This window comes from Vulpes lagopus, chromosome 18, assembly GCF_018345385.1.
Source record: "Vulpes lagopus strain Blue_001 chromosome 18, ASM1834538v1, whole genome shotgun sequence".
In the NCBI taxonomy this organism is placed as follows: Eukaryota; Metazoa; Chordata; class Mammalia; order Carnivora; family Canidae; genus Vulpes; species Vulpes lagopus.
In genome coordinates this window covers 10,480,075-10,507,089 of record NC_054841.1, presented here as the reverse complement: position 1 = coordinate 10,507,089, position 27,015 = coordinate 10,480,075, and the positions used below count along the sequence as shown (strand labels likewise).

Sequence of the window (27,015 nt, the reverse complement as noted above, 5' to 3'; positions counted from 1 at the left end):
TTCAAGAAGAGCCAGCATTTTCCTGTGGAGGTCATTTTTTTAGTAAAAAAACTCGTATACATTATTTTTTTTTAAGATTTTTTTTTATTTATGATAGACATAGAGAGAGAGAGAGGCAGAGACACAGGCAGAGGGAGAAGCAGGCTCCATGCCGGGAGCCTGACACGAGACCCGATCCCAGGGCTCCAGGATGGCACCCTGGGCCAAAGGCAGGCACCAAACCGCTGAGCCACCCAGGGATCCCTACATTATTTATTTTATTTATTTTATTTTATTATTTATTTATTTATTTATTTTATTTTATTTTATTTTATTATTTATTTTATTTTATTCTATTTTATTTTATTTTATTTTAAATAATAACCCCAGCCCGGGCTCATCCTGAAATCTGTCAGTACAGACGGGTGCCGCTGGCATCTGTACTTTTGTGGACGGAGCCCGCGTGGTGCCGTCCGTGTGTCTGGCTTCCCTGGCTGACACTGTCACAACAGGTAGCTGCAGATTGTTTCTGTGCTGTATTGATCGGGACTGTTTTTAATGAAGGAAGCCCTGATACTCACTGGGCCCCAGTGTGTCCACTCAGGAAGAACATGGATTTGATGGAAAGTTAATTTTTCAGACAAGCGGTGAGGACATCAGTTTCCAGAAGGCCGAGTGTGTGTGGCTTGCTGCAGATACCCAGGCCTCTTTCAACTTTCAGGGCCTGAAGCAGGGGCCAGGGAAAGGTGAAGGGGAATGTCATGTGATCAAGCTATAGCATCATGAGTGTCCTAAAATAGACTCACTGGACTGTGGCTGAGAGCTTCTAGCTCTGAGGTCAGCCTGCCTGGGTGGCACCATCTTCTCCTGCACACCTCAGCTGTGTGGCCTCGGGCTAGTTGCTTACCCTTTCTGAGCCCAGCTTCCTCCTCAATAAGAATGCAGCAAACAATGGCACCTGCCCATTGGGGGGGTGTTTGTGTGACAAAATGAGGGGACCTCTGTGAGCGCTGGCCACAGGGCTGGCAACGGGCACTGCCTGCAGGTGGGTGATTGGCCCAGCAGGAAAAATGCCAACCGTGTGCTATTTCTCAGTTGATCAGTGGCATCCAGGAGCATCAACAGCGAGTGACTTAGGGACCACCCTTAAATTTCGGAGTAAGAACAGGTGGAGGAGTGAGAGCTGCCACAAGTCCCACTAGCCCTCTCTGCATTTCACTGTTCTTGGATCTTTGTCAGGACACCCACTGACCCCAAGTCAGCAAGGAGGGGAGAGGTTGCATGAGAACGTCGGTAGGGAAAGCTGACCAATGAACTAGGATTGGCCATTCCAAGTTTGCTGGGAGTCCTAATGCCAAACAGTGAACTTTGAGGGACACTTGGGGACACCCGGAGGGAGGGAAGGCAAAGACACAGAGCCTGCCAGCGATTCTGACCTCAGTCCTTTGCTGGTGTTCTGGAAGCACTGTCCTTGTGCCAGGTGACCTGATGACCTGTCAGGTAAAGAAAAGGCTTGACTGCTGGCTCAAGCAGAGCCCACGGCCCTTGCCAGGGTCACTTTGCAGCCTAGGAAAATGTTCTTTTGTGGAACGCCAGTAGAAAGGACATTGCACATTTTCATGAGAGCAAGGCTCTTCTTTGGTCAACCACCTCCCTGCTTTCTCAGTGGATGTGAACTTCATGTCTGTCAAAGCAAGAGGTTTCAAGAAGGTGGCCCACGCGTTGGCAGAAATGTGTGGTTTACCCTGAACTGTTTAAAAATGTTTTCGTGTTGAGACAACTGGGTAACCATCTGGAAAAAATAAAGCGAGTTCCATACCTCACTCTGTACACCAGGAACATTTCCAAAATTCCAAATGGATTAAGGACGAGTTAGATGTATAAAATGAATTTATATAAGAAGGCAGAAACGTTGGAGAATCATTCAACATCCAGAAGCCTTAAAGATAAATTTGATTATATAAAAAAAATGTTAATCCTTTGCATGGCAAAAACAAATTGAAAACTAAACCAAAAAAAAAAAAATCCAAAAAAACAAGAAATCTAAAGCAAATTCAAAAGACGAATGACCAAAACGACAAGTGACAATTTGGGAAAAATATATGTATATATACATATATACATATATATATAAATATATTTTATAAAGGGATAATCTCCCTAACATATAAACAGCTCCTACAATAAGAGAAAAAGTAGAAAAATGGGCAAAGGATATGAACAGGCATCTCACAGAAAAGAAAATGTAAAAGGCATTTTAAACACATGAAAAGATAATCTCTACCGGTAAGTATGAAAGAATATAGAAATTCTTCCGTTTTCAGTATTTTAGGCTGGCAAACACGAAATGTTTTTGATGACACTGTTTGTCAGTGAAATTTCTTTTTTTAAAGATTTCACTTATTAAAAAAAAAAAGATTTCACTTATTCATGAGAGACACACAGAGAGAGGCAGAGACACAGGCAGAGGGAGAAACAGGCTCCTCAGAGGGAGCCCGACCTGGGACTCGATCCCGGGACCCCAGGATCACACCCTGAGCCAAAGGCAGATGCTCAACCGCTGAGCCACCCAGGTGTCCCTGTCAGTGAAAATTGTGAAGAACAAACATTTTCAAGCATGGCTGGTGAGATACCATGCTCGTGGAGGTCGGTGGGCAGTACCCATCTGAATTAGAAATGTGTATGCCCCGGGACCTCGTAATTCCACCTCTAGGGATCCCGCCTCCCAATAGACACCCACAGGAGAGAAATGATAAAAGCACATAGTTAGTCTTCACATGTTGAAATAGCCCAAGATTGGAAGGCACCTAAGTGTCCATCAATAATGGGATTGGTTTGGTTCTAGTACATCCACACGCACACAGATGGATGGAATCCTGTGAAATTGTAAAAATGGATTAGGAGTTCTTTATGAGTTGGTATGGAAATGTCACCGAGATATGAAAGCCAAGGTGCAGAGAAAAACACATGATACGCTACCATCTGTGTGAGAAAGGCATTAACATTCCCTGGAAGGATAAACAAAAATTTGAGAACAGGGAATATCTGTCTTGGGTGAGAAGTAGACTTTCCATGTTTCAGGGTTTGGGTTTTTATATATATTTGGATATTTGGGTGTTTACTTATTAAAAAAAAAATTAACTAGGGACGCCTGGGTGGCTCAGCGGTTGAGTGTCTGCCTTCAGCTCATGGGATCCAGGATCGAGTCCCACATCGGGCTCCCTGCAGGGACCTGCCTTCTCCCTCTGTGTCTCTCATGAATAAATAAAGAACTCTTTAAAATATAATAATAAACAAAAAATATTAATTAAAATCTGTTGCCAGCAATTAAAAATCAGTCCACAGAAAGAACTGGATGTCCAGCCTCTCTTCCAGAACTGGAGTATCTGGCACTCGTGGGCTCACGTTGTTGCCAGAAACAATGAGCAAAAGCCGGGTCACTTCAGAGGGGCCTGCTCTTCCACGTTGCTCTTGTATCCAAGTTGTTTCGCTAATATATTTTATCTCCTGGCCCCTGTGGGTATTAGCATTGGAGAGCCTTAGAACCAGAGGCCCTTGGACCATGGAGAATTTGCTCCAAGGATATGGGGTCTGTGAAGAAATGCAGCTGCGGGAAGCGACAGCTGCGCAGCCGCTGTAGTTCAAGCAACTGGCCGGGTGGCAAGCCTCTCTGTGCCCAGTTCCCAGAAACCTGGGGACGAGGGGGTGCGATCTTACTATAGAAAATGTGTACTTTCCACGGCCCTCCTTTTGGAAGTGACTGATGCCGAGCCAGACGAAGACCTAAGAAAACTAGAGAGCAATATCTGTCGCGAATATAGATGCAAAAGTTCTCAACCAAAATATTAGGAGACTGAACCCAGCGAGGTAGAAAACGGATTATACACCGTGACCAAGTGGGATCTCTCCCAGGAATGCAAGGTCGGTTTAACATCTGAAAATCAATCGATACGACACACCGTATTAATAAAGGTCAAAACCCACACAGTCCTTTCCATGGATGCAGAGAAAAAGCATCTGCCAAAAATCGAACAGCCGTTCGTGATAAAAGCTCTCCTTCTTGGGGCGTAAAGCGGAGTTCTCAGAAAGCAGGTTAGAGACACCCCAAAGGTGTCTACTGCTAGGGTTACCGGCTCTCTGGGGATGATTTGTTGACCTAGGCAGCTGGAGGCATCAGGGCATTTATCTCCCCTTTTTTTTTTTTTAAGATTTTATTTATTTATCATGAGAGAGAGAGAGAAGCAGAGACACAGGCAGAGGGAGAAGCAGGCTCCATGCAGGGAGCCTGACATAGGACTCGATCCCGGGACCCCAGGATCACACTCTGGGACGAAGGCAGGCGCTTAAACCGCTGAGCCACCCAGGCTGCCCTATCTCCCCATCTTAAAGCAAAATCCCACTTAATCTTTTTTTTTTTTTTCTCTTCTACAGAAGCTTTATTGTTTCCAGTTGGTCCACAGCTTGAATGAGGCCTGAAAAAACTGCTTAAAAAGCTGCGTGCTGGGGGCACCTGGCTGGCTCAGTAAAGCATGCAACTCCTGATCTCGGGTCGTGAGTTCAAGCCCCATGTGGGTGTAGGAGTTACTTAAAAAGAAAAAAAACCAACGCTGCCTAGTGGAGGCAGAGAGAGGCTGAGGCAAAACCTCTGATGCCAGGGGCTGGCGGAGGGGCCCTGGAAGGCGGCCGGGCGCTGGGAGGCTTCCAGATGTGCTCGCCCACTTTGTCTTACGGTCAAGAGCACAACCTCGTTGGCTTTGGAAGAGCTCAGAGCACTTCTGCCTGGGGGCAGCTTTCCCAGAATTCCCTCTGGGGCCCGCGGGCTGGCCGTGGCCTCCAAGGCCGCCAGGCTCCTACCAGGTCGCCAGCTGGACACAGCTCGGGCTTGCGAGCGGCCGGGCGGTGGCCGTGGCTCCGAGGCCACCCCACCTCCGTGGCTGGGACTTGCAGCCGGGGTTCCCCGCTGGCGACACGCGGGCGCGGCCTGAGGAAGGCGTTGGGGGGCCCATCGGGGACACACAGAGCCAGGCCCAAGGCGGAGGAGAGGGAGCCGACCCGGCGGCGCCCGGAGAGCGAGGTGGGTGCCGCTCCCGGGGACCGAGGGCTGTCCCTCTCGGCCCACGGTGTCCTCACTGCCCCCACCGTGAACCCAGAAGCCCAGGTGTTTGCTTGCACGTGTCACACGGGTTTCTGCAGGGCCACCTGGCCTGCTCAGTGGGTGGGGTATCTGGTTGTTGGTCTCAAGGACATGAGTTCGAGCCCCACTTTGGGTGTGGAAGTTACTTTAAAAAGGTGGGGGCGCCTGGCTGGCTCAGTGGGTGGAGTGTGTGACTCTTGATCTCAGGGTTGTGAGTTCGAGCCCCATATTGGGTGTAGGGATAATTTAAAAACAATTTAAACAAGTTGGTTCCTACACACAGGTCACTTCTATGAGTGTAGAGATGAGGGTTCTTAGGCTGTGCAGCTGGTGTTCGTTGAACGCAGAGAAAGCGAATAAATGGTGTTACACTGGAAGCCGCAGGCAGCAAGCGTGTAACTCCGGGGAGGCCTGGGCTGCAGGCCCCGTTCACGTGTGTGTCTTTAAAACAGGGCTTCTCGGGCTGGGCCGCACAGGGGAGTCAGCTGGGCCAGCCCGGGACCACGCACATCAGAAGCCCTGGGGTGGGGGGGCGCCTCCTGGAGCCCCCCGGGGCTTTCAATCTGCGTTGGAGCTTTGGGGGAAGAGCAGTCAGGAGATCTGCAGCGACTGACAACCTGCCTTGCAGCAACCACACCTTTGGTTTTATATTCTGCACGAGAGCTTTCGATGGAAAGGCACGGGGGCTCCACGTCCACCTCCCACCTTCCTGAGTGTGGTTGTGGTATTGGGTTTGAGTTGGTTTCTGGTTTGTGTTGAACTGAGTTCATCCCAGCTGCAGAGATGGGTGCTGACTGATCTGAGTCAATCAGTCATGCTGGCTCCCAGGGACTCGAGGAGACAGCTCTGACCGAGGCCCACCAGCCACAGAGATAAGCTCTGGAAAGGTCCATTTGGCTCCAAGGTCAGGCCTCCTGCTCGATAGTGAGGGAAGCACCCTACGGACACCAGGGTGTCTGCCTAGGACGACGGTGGCCATGTGGGGGGCAGGAGGGAAGGAGAGAGGACCTGAGCCCCTGCCCACACCACTGAGCATAGTCATTACCTGTGTGTCCCCTTTATCCAGCGCCCTGAGGTGGCCTTCCTGTTCCCTGCCAGTGAGAGTCCCGTCTCATAAGAAAGGAGTCTGCAGCTGGGGACGGAGAGTTAGGCCATCACGGATGGGTAAAGGCTTTCTGGGAAGCACTCTGAGCCAGAGCCACTCTGGGCTCTTCAGTGCCCCTCGGCATGCATTAGGCAACATAAGTCACCCCAAGACATGAGGCTCCCCCGATTCTTTGTCTTGCCTGGGCCAAGGAAGAAGTCTCATTTTGGTACTGGTGTGCCTTGAATCCCTCTGATTTTCCTTCTTAACAAACAGAGCCAGAGCCCTCAGCGAGCAGTAACAGGTGGCAAAGTTTTAGTCTAATGTTTTGTATTTTTATGGACGTCTTTATTAGTGGCAAATCCTGGTTATCCTTTCTTGCAGAGACCAAGTTTTCCTTTTTATTTATTTTTTTAAAAGATTTTATTTATTCATGAGAGACACACACATACAGAGAGGCAGAGACACAGGCAGAGGGAGAAGCAGGCCCCATGCAGGGAGCCCGACGTGGAACTCGATCCTGGGTCTCCAGGATCACGCCCTAGGCCAAAAGCAAGTGCTAAACCGCTGAGCCACCCAGGCATCCCCCAAGTTTTCCTTTTTAAAAGGAAAGGGCAGTTGTTCTGCAGATGACCAAGATGACAGTGTGAGTGAGTAGTGAGGGAGATGCTGCGCCAGGGAAAGCATGATGTACTGGTTTATAGACGAGGCTCATGTGTCTGCATTCATAGCAGAGAAAGCCTTTATGAGGCTAGTTTTTAGCCAAGATCAAGGCTTTGTGGTGCAGTGGGAATGCTAGTGTCTGTGGACTCAGATGTCCTGGGTCTGAGTCAGCTGGGATGTGGGGACAAGTTAGCTTCTCAAACCTGGAGCTGATATTCCCTTCACAGGATTTTTGGTTTTGGTTATAGGTGGGTGGGTACTGGGGCGCTAGGGCAGGACTATTTGAGAATTCAAATTATCTTGGAATTTAGTGCCCTACAACTAGTCCCAGGAACACTTCAGGGATGTCTGGAAAGTACTTGAGTCAAGACTGGCAATGTACTGAGCTCCTAGGAAAGGTGTGGTCATGCCCCTGGCCTGAAGGAGGAGGGGTCCTCGGAGGACAGGGCTCTGTGTTTGAGCCTCTCTTGGATCCCTCTTCCCGGGAAACCCCATTTAGCTAGTCCTGCCGGCAGAGGCAGCCACCAGCAAGTCGTGCAGGGCCAGGACCATTGATCCCTAGGCTCTCTGGTATGGTGGCCTCACACGCACCGTCCATATAGTGGAGCGGTCACACTCTGGTCTAGTCCAAGTCCCAGCCACCACGGAGCTTACGACTACATTGGGAAAGCCCTTTTGTTTTTACTCTTGCTTTATCAGTTTCCAAAAGGTGAACAGTTGGCTTACGAGGATATCCATTTTGCCTCTATAATGAGACCTTAATAAATGTCCAGCAAGACTCTTGCAAAAGCCCGCTGAGGTTCAAATGGCATCACACCTCTAAGGCCTGATGGTGAGCGGGACAGGCGGTGGCGCTTGGTCTGCATCACCGATGCAAGAACATTGTATCCTGAAAAACACACAGCTGCAACTCATTTAAATAGCTGTAGTGAAGATTCTGCCCTTGATTCCCTTCATAGATCATCTGCCCTGGAAGGGACTATGGGCCTTCCAGACCTTCCTTCCTCCGTCCTCTTATTTGGAGCACTTTGAAATCAGGACTGGATGATTTCCAGCACATGCAACTTTCATCTTATATGCTGATTTTTTGGAACACGACTCCCACCTAATTTGCAATTCCACTTAGATTCAAGTCCTAGTGAATGTTAAAAGTTATTTGGAGTATGGAGTATGTTGATGGGAAGTAGCAGGATGCAAATGGGGACCCCCACTTTGGTGCAAGTTTGGATCGGTTTTAAGCTAACCTAGTAGTGATTGACAGAAAATGAGGGATCCTCTAAGTGGATACACCACCAAGAGTTTATCAAGCTTTGTCTACAGCACACCTCGTGGTGGCCAACTGACCACTGGTATGTTGGAATGCCATTTCAGAACGGTGCAAGCAACCTCTTCCCTTTATTTCGTCTTCTGGGGGCTCAACACTTCGGTGAAACATGTTTGCAGTTGGTGCCAACCCAGTGAGCAACAGGGTAGGTTAGAAATAAGGATCACAATGGATAGAAAAGACCATTGCCTGAGGAAGGGGCAAAAGGCTGACCTGATTCTCTGTGAGTCTGTATTTAATACATTCTACTTGATATCATTAGTATTATCCATCATGCAAACTAAGTGATTCTCAAGCTTCCGTGGCATAGAATCCCTTAGGATTTTGGGGTCTCCATCTTGAGGGTTTGATACTGGCAGTCTGGGGTTGAGGTAGGGAAACCACCATAGCAGTGCTCACTTGACAAAAGCAAGTTTAATGGCTTCCAGTGGTGGTTCACTTGGGGCATCCCCCAATCTCTGAAAGATCATTTTCAAATCTGGCGCTTGTTTTGTTCTCTTCTGAAAAAAGTATCCGTCTTTACAAATGGGCAGGCGTTGGGATTGGATACACAACTATGGGGCAATCAAAGGGGTAGATCCTTTTCTGCTTACACCTTGAGAGGACAAAGAGCTATTTGATGGAGACCAAGGATGGGAGAAGTGCCTCAATGTGCTGAAAAGGGAGAGAAATCATGCTGCTAGTCAGGCTGAAACTCAGGGCCACAAGAAAGGACATAAAGTTCCCTGGGAAGAAAATTTACAGAATTGTTCAGTCTACAGTTACATTCCCTAATTAGAAGGTGGCAGATTGCCACGGCTTTTATTTCCAGATTTTTCCAAAAGCAAACAGTAGCAACAACATTCTTTTAAAATGGCTTTTATTGAAACACTTTTAGGGCTTCTGCAACATCATTAGTTGGGGATCTTCTTTATTTCCAATTCTTAGGTGGCTAAATTCTTTTTTGAATGTCAAGAATGCCCGTTCCCACCACCTTAGTGAGGAAGCATGTTCATCTGTCTCTGCTCAAGTGTCCAACCAGGAACTTATTCCCTCCCCTATTCTATGCGTCTCTTTAGAACTTCACGTAGGCCTCACAAACCCAGGCTTCGTTCTTCCCTGTTCATTTGTTAGGCAGACTATTTGAAACCAGGGGTGGAGAGGGCTTCAAGTCAGCTGCTATTACTATCTTTTAAGAGACCAGCTTTCTCAGTGCCAGTTCTTCTGATTTGATAATCTGTGGCATCTTAGTTGTGGACACCCTGTCTTAAATATCATTAGCTTGTTGTCTATAGAATTTATAATCTCTTGTAGAACAGACTTAAAATAACTCCATGCTAGCCCCCGACTGCCCTAAAGGTTCTGGGCTATTGTACTTTCTCCTGTAGTTTTTGAGAAGCAGGACATTAACATTTTAGAAGGAGGTTGGTCAACTTTCTTTGGTCTTGTTAATGTTGTTATAGCTGTCTTTTGGAAGGAGTCTTAGAAATTATGGAAGGCAGCCACTTAAGAACTCTTTATTTAGACCAATGTCCCCGAGAAGTGCTTGCTAGGCTTCTGCCCTCTGCATGGATTGGAGGTGTCCATGGGTTTTGTAATTAAGAAAAAATGGGGCTTAATACTGCCTCCTTGTACCCTTCCAATCTTTAGTCTGAGCTGCTCTTGGGAACCCAGGTAGTAAATATTCTAGCTCCTTCCATCTTAACAGCCCTTTAAAGTGTGTGATCTCCAAAGCCTTTTTAATGGCAAGATGGTCAAGAGAATTACAACAAAAGCAGAGAGTAGTTGCCTGTTTAGTACAACTGTGCCCGTTATAAGGTGAAAACTAACATTTACTTCCTTTAGAAGAAAGAACGCCAGGGCATTAATATTCTGTTTGCAAATTAATGCCAATTTGTTTACATCCTTTTATCATTGACACATTTACATATATAAGCAGGCTCCACTCCTTAACAAAAGGGGAACTGAAAAACTCAAGGATGTTTATTTTTGCAGTTAAAAAGGAAAAAGACAAAACAAAACCAAAAGAATTTGTAACAGGTGCCTTGAGAGAAAGCATTCTTAATGCCAATGGCACATCTTGCTTGTCTTCTCTGTAAGTTTCCTTGGTGGCCGTGGCTTCCGCCTCTGCTGAAAGTGAGCCATGGCATCTGCTGGCACAAGACCTAATGGACACATAGGACTGTAATGTGTAATAAAGCAAATATTTACATTAAGCACAATACAGCAATTTATTTAGATGCTTAAAATGAATACAAAGGGAAATAAAGATCACAAAATTATACATACTACAACAGTGTGTCTCATATTAGATGGTATAAATGAATACACCGGGTGGTGTTTAACTAAAGATAAAACTAAATATTCAAAATGCAGCACTCATTGGTTTGCTGCTTCAACACAACACACTTTCATACAGGTCTAAAAGGTGTCAAAATTAGTAGCTGCAAAGTCAATTCTTGCATGTGATTTTTAGCTTAAAAGATTTCAGAAAACAGATCTGAAATACCAGTTTTTGTTTCTGTCAGCTGTAATGTCAAGGATATTCAGAACAAGAAAAATTCTATGATACAAGAGAGTCCAGATATATATCTTATGTGGCTGGCCTCTGTTGCAAGATTGTACAAGGTTATGTGCAAAAACTAAGTCTGTCCAAAAGTCCATACTAGCGCAGTTTCAAGCTTTTGCTAGGTAAACTAGATATAGCGTTTATTACACAGCAAGGGCAACACTAAAAAAAGAAACAAATCTAGGATGGGTACACAATAACAATATCATAGGCATCACTTGAATAGGTCTAAAAGACTGTACAAATATACATTTCAACTATTCAGAATGAATACATGAAAAAAAATTGATTTTCCCCAAAGTCTACTATACACATTGGACTGGTAGCTTATATGTTGGCCCTATACTACCATGTGAATCAGGATAATGCCTCCCAAGAACATCCCACCAAACATTTTACAGAGGGAAAGAAATGTTGAGAAGGCAGATAAAATAAACCTTTGCTTTTCCTCATGTGCGTTCGTGAGCCACCAGCTTATTGGTTTTTCACATTTATTTACTCTGTCTGTCACAGCAAGTTCTGAAGCGAGATCAGCCAATCATGTGTCATAGACTCAGAAATAACCACTGGGGTTAGCAGCGGCCACACCTCCCCACAGCCCGATGACGATGACGCAGTGCTCAAGAGGCAGTACCAGTTAGAACAGAGCTTTGCAGTTCCGCCGCAGGGGGCGCCGAGTTCCAGGCGGCAGCGCGGTCCCCAAGGCCAGAGGAGCTGGCACTTACGCCTGCTGGCTGCTCAGTTTCACTCCGGTCAGGCTGCCATGCATGGGCTCAGCGACCCCGTCAGTCATGCTGTCAAACTGCTCCCCGTCCTCACTGTCCATTGTGCTACTCTGCCACTCAATCTGTGGGTTGGATAAGCGCTCATCATTTTCAGATGCGTTCTTCCACTGTGACTGGTCCTTGGACCAAAACCCTTCAACTTTTCCATAGGAACTATTCTTCCATTTCAACTGCTCTCTGTCACCTTGCATGGTAGCCTTTTTTTTGGCAGCTGGCTTACTGCTTCTTGCATCTTCACTCTGGGAAGACTCATCAGACCAGGTTCCTGCTTTCATTTCACATGTGTTGTCCTCAAAGTCTGACACCTGTTGGGAACCAGGGCCACTCTCAGATGGAGAAGCACCATCTTTCCACTCAACAACATCGTCTTGGTCAACCTCACTGTCAGAAGCATCGTGCATTAGTTTGGTTGGTTCCTCAGTCAAATGAATAGTTTCATATTTTGAACCATCCTCCTCTTTTTGGTCTAGCTTCTCCTCAGATTCTAAAGCATCCTCAGAAATGACCTTCGGTAGGTGTTCCTCTGGGTTATCATTAGGGATTTTAGGCTCAACTTCAAACACAGGGTCAAAAGGGCTACCACTTCCATTGGATTCTTCTTCCAAATTTTCAAAACTGTCTGAGGAGCTGTCCTCTTCCTTCCCAAGGCTGAGCTTTTTGTCGGCAGTTTTACTAGCATTGACTCTGGAATCCTTCTCGTCATGATTCTCAAACAGCCACTCAGCATCAAAATCCATCTCGTGCTTAACTTTATTGAGTTCTTTCATGTTGAAGCCCAGTAACACACCAGGCTTATACTTTTCACAGTCTCGGACACACTTCTTCCTCTTGTTACTAAAATGGGAAGCAATATCACTCTTCCACAACCACAAACTGGCAGCTAGCTTCTCAATTTCTCTCCTGGTGGGATAGGGCTGTTTGTTGAAATACTTTGTTAGGAAGCTTTTCCTGGCTTCATAGGAATCATCTTCATGACCCTTGGGGTCTAAAGCTAAAACAACAGGCTCCTCAGGCTTCTCTTCAAAGAAGCTGGGTGAATCGCTATCATCATCTAACTTTCGCTTTTTCAGCAAGGGAAATTCCACTTGCTCATAAGTGCGTTTGACAGGTGCCAGGCCCGGTGACTGATTAAGCCGAGAGGGTGCATTTGTCTTATCCTGGCCATTCTGGGTCTTTCCAACACCCCTGCAGTGAACTAGATGCAGAGTGATAGTCGAGGCGGTCATGTTGCTGGTGTATACACCAAGGCAATGGATGCATTTGTAGGTGAGCTTTTTTTCCACGGGATGAACCGTCTGAATAACTTGGTGCCTCTCTCGTAGGTGATGTGCAAGTGCATCAGATATGGGTCCTTTTAGGATTGAAAAGCAAAGAGGGCAAAGGGTTTTCCCAACATCTTTTTTATAGGGCACTGCAGCTTGAGGTGAACTTTTAACAGGGATATCTGCCTTTTCCTGAACTTTTGGCTGTGGCTTTGGAGGGACCGGAGGGTTATTTTGGGCATGGTAAGCAACAGATTCAGCTGGGGCATCCCTTAGGTTGTATGTTGTTACAAGGAGATGGATATTAGTGTGACTACCCTGCTGCAATGTCAAATCAAAACTCAAAGTAGAATCTGTTTTAGGTCCCATCTCTTCATCAATGTGAACCATCCGCATGTGTGCCGCCATCTTTTCCACATCATTGAAAGTTGAGCGGCAGTATGGACAAGACAGACCATGAATTAACATATGGTTGAGCAGGGTATCTGTGGGCAAATAACGATTACAGTAGAGGCATTTGCTAGTAAAATTGTGTATTTTCATAATGTAGTTGGCTACTGCTGGGACTTTCTCAGCTTTATGTTCTTTTTCGAAGTGCACACTATACACATTTTCAGGAAAAAGCTCATTACAGATTGTACATATTTTCCACTTTTGAGTTGAGGAAGTATTGGCTGGGGGAGGGCCCGTGGCAGCTGCAGTAGGTTTGGAACTGGACTGACCTAATACTCTGGATGCCTGTGACTGGGAGAGGGAGGGAGACTTTAACTGGCCTGATGAGAGAGAAGAGGCATTAGCAGACTGCAGGGAGTATCTTGCTGGTGCCTGGGACCTTTGCTCTGACCCAAGCCCATAAGATCTTCCATTTCCACTTGGAAGTAACTGCTTCACAGATTGAGACTGCTGAGGGATGGAAACTGGTGCATTGCCACCTAGCCCCAGTCTCATTGACTGACCAACGCCATAGCCCTGGCCTACAGATTTGACTCCATAGTTATTCTGCTGTAGGTGAACATTGGACATCATGTTGACTCCTGTAGAATTTAAGTTAGGCTTTGGTATTGAGAGTCGATTTACCATCTGCTGTGATGGCAAAGACCGGACATTTCCAGAAGCAAGGGAACCAATTCTTGATTGGAGTCCCATGCCCTTCTTATCTTGAGGTTTGGGAGCAATTAGCATCAAGGGTTTGGATCGGGGAACCACCACATTTGTGTGCCCAATCATGGCAGTGACCTGATAGCCTATGCGTTCATGGTCTTCGATGACATGTTGTACCAAAGCTTCATAGGACTTTGGCATGAAAAGGCATCTCTTGCAGTGAATACTACTCTCTTCCCGGGCATTTGAACCTAAAGGGACTGCACCGTTGAGCGACTTCTCACCTGCCTTTGCTATGTAAGGCGCTGCCACGTGCTGAAAATGTTCCCTGTAAATGTGCTTCCTAACGATTTCATAAAGAGGATCTCGGTAAGTGCACTTCTTACAGTAATAAACAGCTTGTTCTACACTGTCAGCCTGCTTAGGTTTAAGGCCATCATTTTTGCTTTTATCTTTGAAAGTGCTGAGGCTGCTACTTGGTGCGCTGGCGTTTGGAGCGTGAAATATTTTAATGTGTGTTTCCAAAGTCTTTTTGTCTGCATTGAAGGTACAGTAGGGGCAATTAAGGAGAATCCTATTTTCAAAGTCTTCACTATGGACATTCCGGAAATGACTTTTGTAGGCAGAGAAGAATTTTGAAGAAAATGGACAAGCACTGCAGCAAAAAGGTTTCGTCCGGTAGTCCTAGAGAAAAGACAAAAACTGTCATTAGAATGCCATTTAAGATAGGTAGTAACAGGTTCTAGATTTTATTCCCCAGATGTTCTCTATTTCTAATAGAGATAGAATGCTATTTTTAGAACCAACCTGGAATGCATTGATCTAATTTTTTTCCTTTTGTAAAATTAATTTATAAAACATAAACCCAAATGAGAAAGCTGTTTCGGTTCCAGAGTATAAATAAAAACCTCAACTCTAAGTTTCCCCTCAGTGTTTAGAAAAGATCAAGGTCACGTTTGCTGATTGGTTTTAGAGAAGCCAAAGACAAATGGTTTCAAAGATAAACATTTTACAGTTAGAAACAACAAGAATAAACACTGTGAAATCAATCTCACTCCATGAAACAGTAAGTTGCTAAAGGTTTCACATTTACTATTCAGTAAAACTCAGGGCCCAGAGGGCTGTAGTGCAATTAGGCAGTAAGGTATCAAGATGCACCTTTTATCCTTTCCATCATGCAAAATCTTCAAAAATCTCAAAACACTTTTTCCCTCTGATCGAAGTACAGTGTAGTATTTAGATTTCATTACTAATCAAAAAGCTACCGATTTGAAAAGTCGGCTTTCTTTTATAAGCCATGCTCTCTCTTCTCAAGTAAGAGCAGCTTCAAAAGAACTAATGAAGTGACAGCTGCTTTGATTCAAATTAAGAAGTTATATAAAAATTTCCTATAGACTATAAGGAGTGCATGGTGTTAAAAAGCCAATAAAGTATTGCAGAATATACTGATATCAAAGAGTAACTTCCAAAATTATGCTCATTAGCACTTGTGCAGTTTGTCCTTTGAAGACTGGTGAAACACAAGCTGGGCAAGAGATATATCCTTCCTTCCTAGAAACCTACTTTGCTTCAGATAACTGGCTTGACGCAAAATAAAATACTCCACGTCTCCTTAAAGCTCAATCCTTATTTAGTGTTAGAATGTGAAACTTTGGGATTCATAAAACCGAATTAAGTGACACATCCCACTGGAAAGCCTTTACATTTGAAGACTTCTGGTTAATGTAATTTTTTCTGGGGTACAGACAGGAAAAAAACCATATAACTATACTCAAAATTTCCTTTTTTTTTTTTTTAAAGATTTTATTATTTATTCATGAGAGACAGGCGCAGAGAGAGGCAGAGACACAGGCAGAGGGAGAAGCAGGCTCCATGTAGGGAGCCCGATGTGGGACTCGATCCCAGGTCTCCAGGATCACAACCTGGGCCGAAAGTGGTGCCAAACTGCTGAGCCACCAGGGCTGCCCTATACTCTCAAATGTCTGAGGCAGAGTTTAAAAGTTTAAAATCCCTGCCTTAGTATATTCCAATAAACATATCAATAACTATAGAACTACAACCACTACAGAACTAGGTAATGGTAAAGTCTGCAGTGACAATCATTTCACCCTGTGGAACAAGAAATCCCACCTGTACCACCTTTTTTCTGTCACATCTTCACCTGCTGACACTTGCTATCACTGGTGCCTTGGACTACCTAACAGTGTTTTTAATCCCAAATTGTAAAAACTTAAGTTACACCTCTATCAGACAAAGGTACCCATCCCCTTCCCTATGTGCTGGCTTAGCAACCCCAGAGCCCCTGCCCCAGAGAGGTTGGATGACACCAACACAGAAAAAAACACCCTCTCCAGAAATAACACAAACTGTGACAGACACAAAAAATGATGGATGGCTTGGATGAACAGAATGTTGGAGGGGACATTTTAGAAATAGAAGAGCCAAAGTACTGCTGACATAGTGTTGATATACAGTAGGACCTTAGAACATTTAAGTAACAAAATTTCCTGTTTGTTTTTGACTTAATTTCTGGTCCAATGACAAAAAAGACAAATTCTTCCCAGTTTTCCCTGCCACTTAGGAAAATATGAAATAATTTTGACATTTTCCATACTAGGCTGCTGCCCACAAATCAATGCATCACTATGTAAGGCTTAGAGCTAAAAAGGGAGTGCAGTGCACCAAGGATGTTGCCACTTGGGGAAGACCTTGGTGCTACTTACCTGATTTTTTGTAAGTGAAGGGTCCCATAGTCCTACATCCTCCCATGTAGTGTTTTTCAAATAAAAGTCATTAGGTTCAAACTGTTTAAAATCCTAGAAAACAGTGAAAGAAGTTTACAAAAACACAGTGATATCAACTCTAGCCCAATCTTACTTATAAATCCCATCTCTCAGCTATAGCTGGGGAGACAGAAGAACCAACCCCAGCAAGAACTAAACTAGGATGATAAGGCTCTTAGGAAATACAAAAAGGCATATGGAAGTCGCATTCGACATTTTCTAACAACCAAACATTCCCCTAATGGTCAGCCAGGTTTCCAAGGAAACCACTGGAAGTTCTAATTAAGTAAAAAAAAAAATTCAGCCACATATTAATACCAAAGCTCCTTTCATTAGAGTGTTGTAACTCATCAGTTATAGTATTAGAATGGAGTATAAGCTAGCAACATTTGCTCAGAGCAGCATGGATGTGATGATATTCTGTTTCTCAGGGGAAAAGGGGGTAGAAATGGATGGGGAAGAAAACTTGGGATTTCTGAGCCCACAAAAGGAAGAAAGAAAGCTATTCGAAGAGAGTTCAGTAGTATTATGTTAAATTTATACTTATGTAAAAATTTTATGGTCCGTTTTTCTCCAGGCCAGGAAGATACAAAGTCTTAGGAGAAAATTCCCCTTGGCTTCTAAAAGGTTCACAGTTCAGTGTGGGAAAATCAAGTATTTATAAATTCCAGAGGGTGTAATGGGAGGAACACATCAAATGCAGGATAGAAAAGATACCTTATCATTTGCATTATTTATTCTTGTGCAGATTACTCCACTGAGTGCAAAGTGGAAGTGGATGGACTGTTTCACTGGGTAGATCCACCTGAATTTGAGGGGCTGGACTTCCACACTGGGGACAACAAAACTAGAGAAGCCCACTTTTGAGAAGCTTCAGTCTTCACGATATACCCCCCCCCACTCCCCCAGTATTATTCATGGGAATCAGGAACAGAAAACCTGTTACATGAAGGAAATTGCTTTTTAACTCTCAATTCCATCCAAACATTTCATGAATGCCTATTATGTACCCAGCACTGTACAAGGTGCTGGTTATACATGGATGGACAAGTATGGTTATGGTCCCTGACAGTTGTAACTTAAAGGCTAGTGGGGAAAACAGCTTTAAATATTTCAACCGGAGGCTTTGACCAACTAAACCACAAGACCTGGAGCAATGAGATCTGGAAAAGGAGACTAGTACATTGGCTATCCCACAGGGCTGTTAAAAAGCTCATAGAAAAAAAAGTTAGAAAAACAGTTTGCAAAAGTCCAAACTGTTACACAAGGGGAAGATAATATGTATGATGGGTCAAAAGGGCCAACAAAATGCTCAAATCCTAAGGAAAGAGACAACAAGCACCCAAACTACCATGCCTCAACAATCAGAAGGTGAACCAGAACACTCAGGCACATCAGAATGAGAACAGGCTCTGGACTCCTGCAGACAGACCCTGCCATAAGCTCAGCTGTGAGGTGGACCTCTATCTTTACCAGTTCTTCATTGTAAATTGGAGATAAGAATTCCTATATCTCCCCCCAGGGGTTGTTCTAAAGATCTGAATTTAGAAACAATTTTAAAGCACCTAGTTACATCCTCACCAGTGGAACTGCTTTTGCTTCATGATGCAAAGATGAAAAAGCCCATTTTAGGGAGAAGGAAACAAGTTAAAGCCAACTGAGAAAGCTCTGGTGAAGCTAATGCTGCAGTTACAATTCAGAATCACAACTAAGAATTAACCATCCCGACTGCTGACACAAAGTAATGGATCAGAAGCTGAGTCATGTTAAAATTAAAAAATGGCATGCTACTTACTTCTATGTGTTCTTTACAGTATTCCAACCCAATGTCACTAAGTATTTTTTTCACAGTTTTCCGGGCTTTTCTTAAACTGCCAAGATTGTTGACAGGAAGTTGGAACATAGTTTCTATTGGAAAAAAAAATTTAAGTCAAGTCAAAACACGTACAACTTGTAATATTTCCTAGTTCCACTGATGGTAGGACCACAAACCTTGGCCCGCAGACAAAGAAGGTGAGTATATATCCTTATCTAATATGTTCTGATTACTTAAAGCAGGCAGGCAAAGTAAGTGCTCTCTGATCTTTTCTATTTTTAACAGGACATTTTATGTTATAGATCAACTATGAGTCTAATCTGGCACATTTCTAATTAGAATTTAAGTTCATCATCAAACTGTTTTTTTTTTTTTTTTAAAGTTGAGAATTAGGTTAAAAATACCAACCGATTATCTTAAAAATCAAGTGTGAGTGCTTTTCTCCTTGTGATGTTGAGCCTCTGAAAACAGAAAAATTTTCACCGTTTCAGCATCATTACCATATAATTTTGAGTGCCAGGGAAAAGAAGTTTTTGTTTTCTGGGAACTGTCCTGCACACTGCTATAACATTCTTAAATATCTTTCAATGCTTCCAAATACTATCCAAACTAAAGACACTAATGGTCTCAATGGTTGTGCAGCTCACCCCCCAGCCAGCACCACACCTGGACAAAGGTACTCAGCATCAGGGCAGATGATAACTGTGTTACAGACTTTAGGGGATCCTCTTGAAAAATGAAAAGCTTATATGTATGTGTGAAGGGACTGAAAAATTATTTAAATGACCTAATACATTAAAGCAGAAATTTAGATCCACTTCCCCAAGTTCCTTAAAAAACAAAAAATAAAATTAGTTATTTGTATGGCTTCCATGTGACCATAAATGTTTCCTATAAAATATGGTAAGAATTTATCATCAATGTAATAATCCAAATAATTTTGTGGGATATAAAATAGTTCCAAAAACCAAAACCAGAGGCAAACCCAAAAGCCAAAGCAACAGGAATTAAAGTTTAATACATGTAAATCTGGTGTTACTCTATAACAGCACTACCATTTGTTAAGTACAACCATAATCAACTAATCCAAATGTAATACAGTATCATGTTACCTCATTTATTATTCTAATCCAAAAATCAATATTAACTATGAAAAATGGAAAAGAGTGAAGCCTACCCAAACAAACAACTCCTACAAATTCTGAATTTGGGTATGTCATCAGAACTTAGAAGTTTCAAAATACTCTACATGAAGTACAAAGTATAACTGAAGCCAAAAAAAAAAACACATTTCACTAAAAAACACTGATCAGCTTTCCCATCCTCAGCAGCTAAGAAGCACGACTGTGTGTCCTCCACACACTCTGCCATCCAGCAATCTGCATATTACTTAATAGTGGACTCAGAAGTCACTTTGGTTACAAATTAATATGCAATTCAAAGCTAAATCCATTACTTCTTGTGGAAATTCTATTGCTAAATTGTTTTAAACCATCTTTTTGAAAATTTTTAGTCAATTGCTTAATAAAACTATTCCCACAAACAGGTCATTTAGAGAGAACCACCTGATATCAATGTTTCAGAAATACACAAAATGTTACAGGCTAATTCTGAGACCAGGCATCAAAACAGATGCCCACAAACGCCCAAATCTGAGAAGAGACATCTTGTTTCTCCATTCATTTCATAGACTCTCTGTGGGCCCAAGTCCAGCATTTCTTTTGGAACTTCCCAAGTCTGTCCTTCACTTCTGAGGAGAGATGAGCCCAGAAGGCAGCCATTACTCGTTTTCCCCGCCTCCTGGGTATAAGCAGCTCAACATCTCAGCAAAAACAAATACACAATGATTTGGAAATGTCACCGCCACTGAAGCTACCAGTCTATACAGAAAACACCCGGGGAGTTAAACTGCAGCTGAGGATAAAGGAAAACGCATTCTCCTAACGAACAATACATCACGCATTGTTAAGTGCCCACCACTCATGGCTAATCAAGCTGTTTTAAGACCTCCAGCTGAAGCACCTCACTGCATGGTAGGTACCCAATTTATACACCTGCATTCTGAAAAAGTGAGTATGCTCATAAAGGAGCTCAGTTACAAGAAACTTGTAATTTATAAAACGTGGTATTTCAGCCATAGGGTAAATCTCAAGTTTACTTAGGCTGAATTAAACAGACATATAAATAGTGAATAGCAGAAAATGCTGTACAAAAAAAAATTTTTTTTTGTGATTGGCAATAGGAGGAACCTAAGTTAAAGTTTATACTGAAAGATGTAGAATACTCTGAGTTAAGATTACTGGTATTGGAAATGAATTTGGGGAATTCTATCTGCCCTCCTCCCCAGATGGAGGTATCCTCTATGTATTACTTATGGAGGTCACTTAACAAGATTCTGTCCATCTGGAGCTAGAATAACACATTCATTCATATGTGTTAGCATCATCAAAAGCATTTACAAAGACTCTTGTTTTTTTAAGTAAAGCATTCTTTACAAAACAGGTACACAGTGTAAGAATATAAGCAAAGAAGGCTCCCTCCCACTCCTACCCTCTAGTCATGGAGCTCCCCTTCTAAAAGGGGCCACTGTGACAATGTCAAGCTTTTCTAGGTCTGCAACAAGCAAAAGATTCCTTGAAAGAACATCTCCAAAAGATTCTGTGAATGTTAGGATTATCATGGATAACAAGATTAAAGAACTCAAGGACCTTCTGTTGTTGTTTATTGTTGCTGTTAAGAAACAACTTCGTATCAATAGGTGGCTTCAGGGTTCATCAATATTATCTATTTGATTTATACTTAAAAACTTTTACAAGAATTATTCCTGGCCTCCTCTGCACCCCTCAAAAATCCTTTGAATGAGAAACCTACACAAGGGGCCCAAACTGTAAGTGACTAACTGTGGTACAGGAACAGAGTAAATAGGAAATCAACCGTCTAGGATGGATTAAGGGCTGTTTCCTTTTGAAGAGAATGAGCTAAAAACAAAATATTTACAATAATTACTCTTAGGGAGGAAGATGCCTCAACAAGAACATCAAAATTATCTAGAGATGGGCTTATTACTTTCTCTCCAGATTTGTCCCCAGGTGACTAGTCCTTTTTCTGAGCCTCCTTGGCTATCAGGATGGCCATTTTCACTAGGTCAGCACCCTTATCCCAATATCCCAAGGAGAGCTCCCTTCAGTCAAACCATAGACCTTTCAGCTCATGGCAAAATAAGGGGGAGAATACCCAATTTAATAGGATGGAACCACTGTTCACCTATTCAGTCATTTTTGGAGAACCTATACTTTGTCAGTGTGCTGATGAATAGGACACAGTTTTTTCCTCCAACAGTCCATCGTGTCTAAGGGACAGGACCCAGAGCACACTGGAATAAAGATGGATGTTTTTTGCCTGCCAAACTGCCTCTTGGAGCCATCATTGGTGCAAACGATGTGTTATTAGGAGGTCTTTCTTCCACTAGAGCAGAAGATGTGAGACTCAGGCCCACCAATTAGAGTATTCCACCTCTACAGACACTGGATGTATACCCCAAACAAGGCTGAGGGCGACGCTGAAGAGGACTCAGGACCTGACCACTTTTGCTTAAGCTTTGGTTCATGTTCTTTGCAACCAAAAATCTTAAGTAGACTCACCGAGCAGTGGGACGCAGAAGAGGAAGAACAAGAGAAAAGATGGAGGGCTTTAAACCAAGTAATTACACTTGTGAATTAGGTCTAGTAGGAAGAGTACCAGTTTGCTAGGAAAACATAGTTATTCTGAAAGATGCTTGGTTTTATTAATCAGAAACAAAAATGGGCACATAGTTTGAAGAGAGTCAAACGCAGTATTTTTTGTTGAAATACCGTTTTTTTGTTGTTGTTGTTAAGGGGGGGGGGGGGGAGACAAGGAGACAGGTGTGGGAGGAGGGGCAGAGGAAGAGGATCCCAAGCAGGCTTGTGCACTGTGCAGAGCCTGCTTAAGGTTCTCAACCTCACTCTGCCCCTCCCCCACTCCCTCTCTGTCTAAGAACGAAAGAATGAACGAAACATTGAACCATTAAAGGATGTGGGGCAAAGCTCAATGACCTATTAATAACAGAGTTAACATTTTCAAGTATTTTATTAAAAACTGAAAATAAGTAGCGTTTGGGTAAGCATATGCCACCTGATGAACTAGGCTTAAAATATACATTTTGAGAACGATTTAAATTCACTGCTGAATGATTCAGTTACATTCCTTCCTATTGATCTTTGCAAATTATACCCACATCTACTGATTGGGTCCAAAATACTAAAGTTTTACTAATAATCCTGGCCAAACTCCTACTCATATGCTTTCTTAGAAAGCAAGAGTCAGACGGCAGAAATGAAAATCTGTAGATCTGTAGCCCTAGGCTTCTAACTGAAAACATATAAAAAAACGATCAAACACACATTTCTCTTTTCTCTCCAAACACCAAAACCAAAACTACTCCTTTACATCATATACCAAAAGAATAAACGAGGCAGAGTGAGCCTGTCTCAGGAAGGAAATATCTATAGGCTGGATCTGTTCAGGGGAAGGATGACAGAACCTCAATGACCGGGAACCTCACTTAGGCAAAGAAGTCATTATCTGAGAAACATAATTATAATCATTTATAGGGCAGTCCCGGTGGCACAGCGGTTTAGCGCTGCCTGCAGCCCAGGGTGTGATCCAGGAGACCTGGGATCGAGTCCCGCATCGGGCTCCCTGCATGGAGCCTGCTTCTCCCTCTGCCTGTGTCTCTGCCTCTCTCTGTGTCTCTATTAATAAATAAATAAAATCTTAAAAAAAATTATAATCATTGCCAAAAGGCTTGAATCAAGTCAAGTGGTGTATTCAGGCTATTCTGGGTCAGGAAGACAAGGGGAACCCAATAGCAGACAGTGCTAGTTTAGTGGTTCAAGGCAAGGTTTACAGGACCTGATGTACCAAGAGCCCATGAGGCTTATCTATGTTTGTGATAAGGTCCCTTGCAAAGCTACCAGATCAAAATGGCATCATTTAGTCTGTTTTTAGGGGTAGGAAAAAAGCAGAAAAACCTAACTCTGCCCACAGAAAGTTAAATCAAAAAACAAAAAACCCCGTAAAACCCAACCTTAAACCTTTGACCAGGCACAGTTAATCAAACAAGCCAGGAGAAAAAAACGCTTCCAGATCAAACTTTTTCAGATTATATTTTAAGCTAATTGCAAAGTGTGGATGTAACATGTCACTTTTCAAGATATAATTCTTCATATTTTTATGTGCATTCTTAGGTTTCCCAAGTTCTTAATAAGAACATATGGTACTAATTTAACATGCCAGAAAATACAGAAGTAAATATGATAGCATGACCTAATTTCCATCACCTGCAAGTATAACTGTAACTTTTTCTTATCTTGGAAAATCTGAACATACACCAGAGTGACAACTAATGTATCAACTGTATCAGAAAATATTTCTAACACTGCATTGAAAGCTAGACAGGAATGGTTACCTCTTCCTGGTGACACCTAAACATAAGCTGCTTAGGCTAAATCAATGGTTTTCAACACCCACCAACCCCCTTTTAAAGAGGAAACCCTTGTTTCTAAACAAATCTTAGCTGAATTATAAAAAAGATAAAAAGTGGAGGGGCTCAGAGGTTGCAATACAAAGAGGAAGAAGGATAAGTTCTCTGTTCCTAAGTATCCCCTTGAAATAGTTACTTGTCTAAGTTTCTAATGCAAATTTATGCCAAGGTGACAGTCTTCTGAAATGTAGAATTGGGACCTAGTGAACAATCAACCAAAGCAGGAACTTTTGATGGCTATAGCAGAATCCCAAAAGTTTATTGAAAATCTCCCCCTAGTAAAATCACAGTCTGATCAGAATATGGTTATCAGAACCCCATAGTAAACCTAAGGATTAGAATACAGTTTATAGGGGATCCCTGGGTGGCTCAGAAGTCTGCCTTTGGCCCAGGGCGTGCGTGATCCTGGAGTCCTGGGATTGGGTCCCACATCGGGCTCCCTGCATGGAGCCTGCTTCTCTCTCTCTCTCTGGGTCTCTCATGAATAAATAAAATCTTAAAAAAAAAAAAAAAAGAATACAGTTTATACTTTGGGGTTGTCTTTTAAACATGTCTACACTAAACTGTAAATAAAAACACGTGTCTGAGAAAAAAACTTTATTGCGGGTGGGGGTGGGATCAAAGGTTGGAAATAATGCCATTACTAGTGAAGAAAAATAACAGCTGTATTTTCTAAGTTAATAAAAATTAAGACATTCAAACTACTACAATATAAACAGTTTCATTTTTGGTAACATCAATCCAAATTAACAGGTAAGATGAAATTCAGACCCTTGATATTGAATTAAGAAAACAAAGTATTAAACAAAAAAAAAGTATTCTAATGTTACACAGATACAAATATTTATACAGATCTTATAATCTGCACTGGGGTTTAAGAGTTAGCTATAGTTGAAGTTTCTTAAAACCACTAACTAAAAAAATATAATTTTTAGGAGGCATGGACATTTTAAGATTCTTATACATCTTCATGCTACCCACGATGGCACTTTTTTTTTCCAACAGATTTTGTGATGTCTCCGTGGAAACATTTAGGACCCATTAAAATAAAAACTAGGCAGAAAGAAAATATCATTTCCATATTTATGTGCTCACTTTTCCTCCTACCACCCCCTCAGCAACATATTTAATACCTGTCAATATCAATGAGTAAAACTGTGGTCATTGTAAAACACTTTCTTTTTATAATCAGTAAGTGCTTATCTTTCCTGACTATTCTGAGATCAGAAGCAGTGAACAGAGACCCCTTATTTGCTTTTATGGGTGTCAATAAGTCCGACATTTAAATTAAACCTGTTGTAAAAAGGTTTGTATGTTTGTATTTTGAAAAATAAACCCTGTAAAGGTTTTCTAGAACAACCCTCCAATGAGTGAGCATGTTGAGAGCTCAGAGTCTACATTTGGTCTGGAAGCAATCATCCTTCTCAATACTTAAAAACAACAACAAAACAAAAAATGACAGTCCTGAACAGAAGCAGCTAATCTTTCAATTTCCTATTAAGCTTGGGCAAAGGGCAAAAGGCAAAAGATCTTGCAGATGCCAGAGGTTCTTCATAGAAAGGCAGCTCTAATTGTCTTTTTTTTTTTTTTAAAAGATTTTATTTATTTATTTATTCATGAGAGAGAGACAGGGGTAGGGCGGGGAGGGAGAGGCAGAGACACAGGCAGAGGTAGAAGCAGGCTCCATGTAGGCAGCCTGACGTGGGACTTGATCCCAGACTCTAGGATCATGCCCTGGGCCGAAGGCAGAGGCTAAATTGCTGAGCCACCCAGGGATCCCCCTCCTCCTCTCTAATTCCCAAACACCACAGAACAAGAAACTGACAATCCAGGCGCAAAATGCCCTTCTGGATTAGCAGATAAAACTGGGCAGTATGACAGTGGTAAGAAAAGAAAGTTTAGGCTCCTTTCTCCTTAAATTAATGGAAAACGTGCTGTAGTGTTGAGGCTAAAAAGGGGGCTTGGAAAGTCCAGGAGGATCATCAGGAAAAATACTTTGCAAATGAAGACACACTGTACTGAAAGCTAAATGTGAATACTGTACACCAATTATTTTGCTTAGGTTAATCATACTAGAACACTGTCAACAGAGACAAGAAACAGGCAGGAAATGTAACCAACTTCTGTTTTCTCCTATTCTTATCTACTAACTGCATTGACTTTTACTATTGCCTAATGATAAAAAATCCCAATGGATATAATTGTGTCAAATACAAAACTGCCTCTAGAATAAAAGACTTTGGTTTTCTTCAGGTTTTTAACCAATAGTGATTAAATTCCTTAAGCTATCATACTGTTTGGGGGGGGGGGTAATTAGATTGTCATTTACGAAAGGCAAAATGCGCGCACTTACCTAAATAAAGCATTAAGTACTACAATGCTTGGTCATAGGAATACTCTGTTGGCCACTGTCTACAAACAATGCGGGACTCCCGGCCACAAGCAGCCCTGCTTTAAGACTATCCCTCTGCCTGACCACCTCCACTGAGAGGAGCACAAACCCCTCTAGGCTGCTTGTTCACAAGCCTAGTCCTGACTTCAGCCACAGAAATCTAATTCCCTAGCCACAGAGCAGCCTTTCATTTTTTTAAGGACCTTCCTCATTACCTCTTAAGTCTTTTCCCCTTCTCTAAGTACCATGCTCAATTCTTTTCACCTTTACTTCTGTTATCACAGGAGCTGATCTCCAGTAGATGTGCACCTTTACTTCTGTTATCACAGGAGCCAATCTCCAGTGGATGCGCTCCTCTGTCACTCTTTGGTGCCCTGAATAAACTTATTCCAGATGTGACAAGCAGGGCAATACTTCCTTAGTTCTGAGTATGATTTTTTAAAAAAATTTTATTATTATGTTTAGAGAGAAAAGGAGAGAGCATGGGCGAATGGGGGAAGGGAGAGAGAGAATCCCAAGCAGGTGCTGTACCTGATATGGGGCCCAATGCTGCACACTCAATCCTAGACCCTGAGATCATG

The 27,015-nt window shown here is 42.8% G+C and overlaps 1 protein-coding gene across 3 annotated transcripts in view; it reads right to left on the bottom strand.

Moving 5' to 3' along the window:
• Positions 1 to 9,026: 9,026 nt before the first annotated feature.
• The window catches only part of LOC121477966 (activity dependent neuroprotector homeobox), a 33,245-nt gene continuing 15,256 nt past the window's right edge, over positions 9,027 to 27,015 (bottom strand). For all 3 annotated transcript variants that reach the window (XM_041732603.1, XM_041732602.1, XM_041732604.1), the window contains exons 2-4: positions 18,459 to 18,571; positions 16,604 to 16,696; positions 9,027 to 14,564 (exon numbers count right to left, since the gene is read on the bottom strand). In XM_041732603.1, coding sequence (XP_041588537.1) covers positions 11,454 to 14,564; positions 16,604 to 16,696; positions 18,459 to 18,566 — 3,312 coding nt within the window. In that variant the 5' untranslated portion in view covers positions 18,567 to 18,571 and the 3' untranslated portion in view covers positions 9,027 to 11,453. The remainder of the gene's footprint in view (positions 14,565 to 16,603; positions 16,697 to 18,458; positions 18,572 to 27,015) is intronic.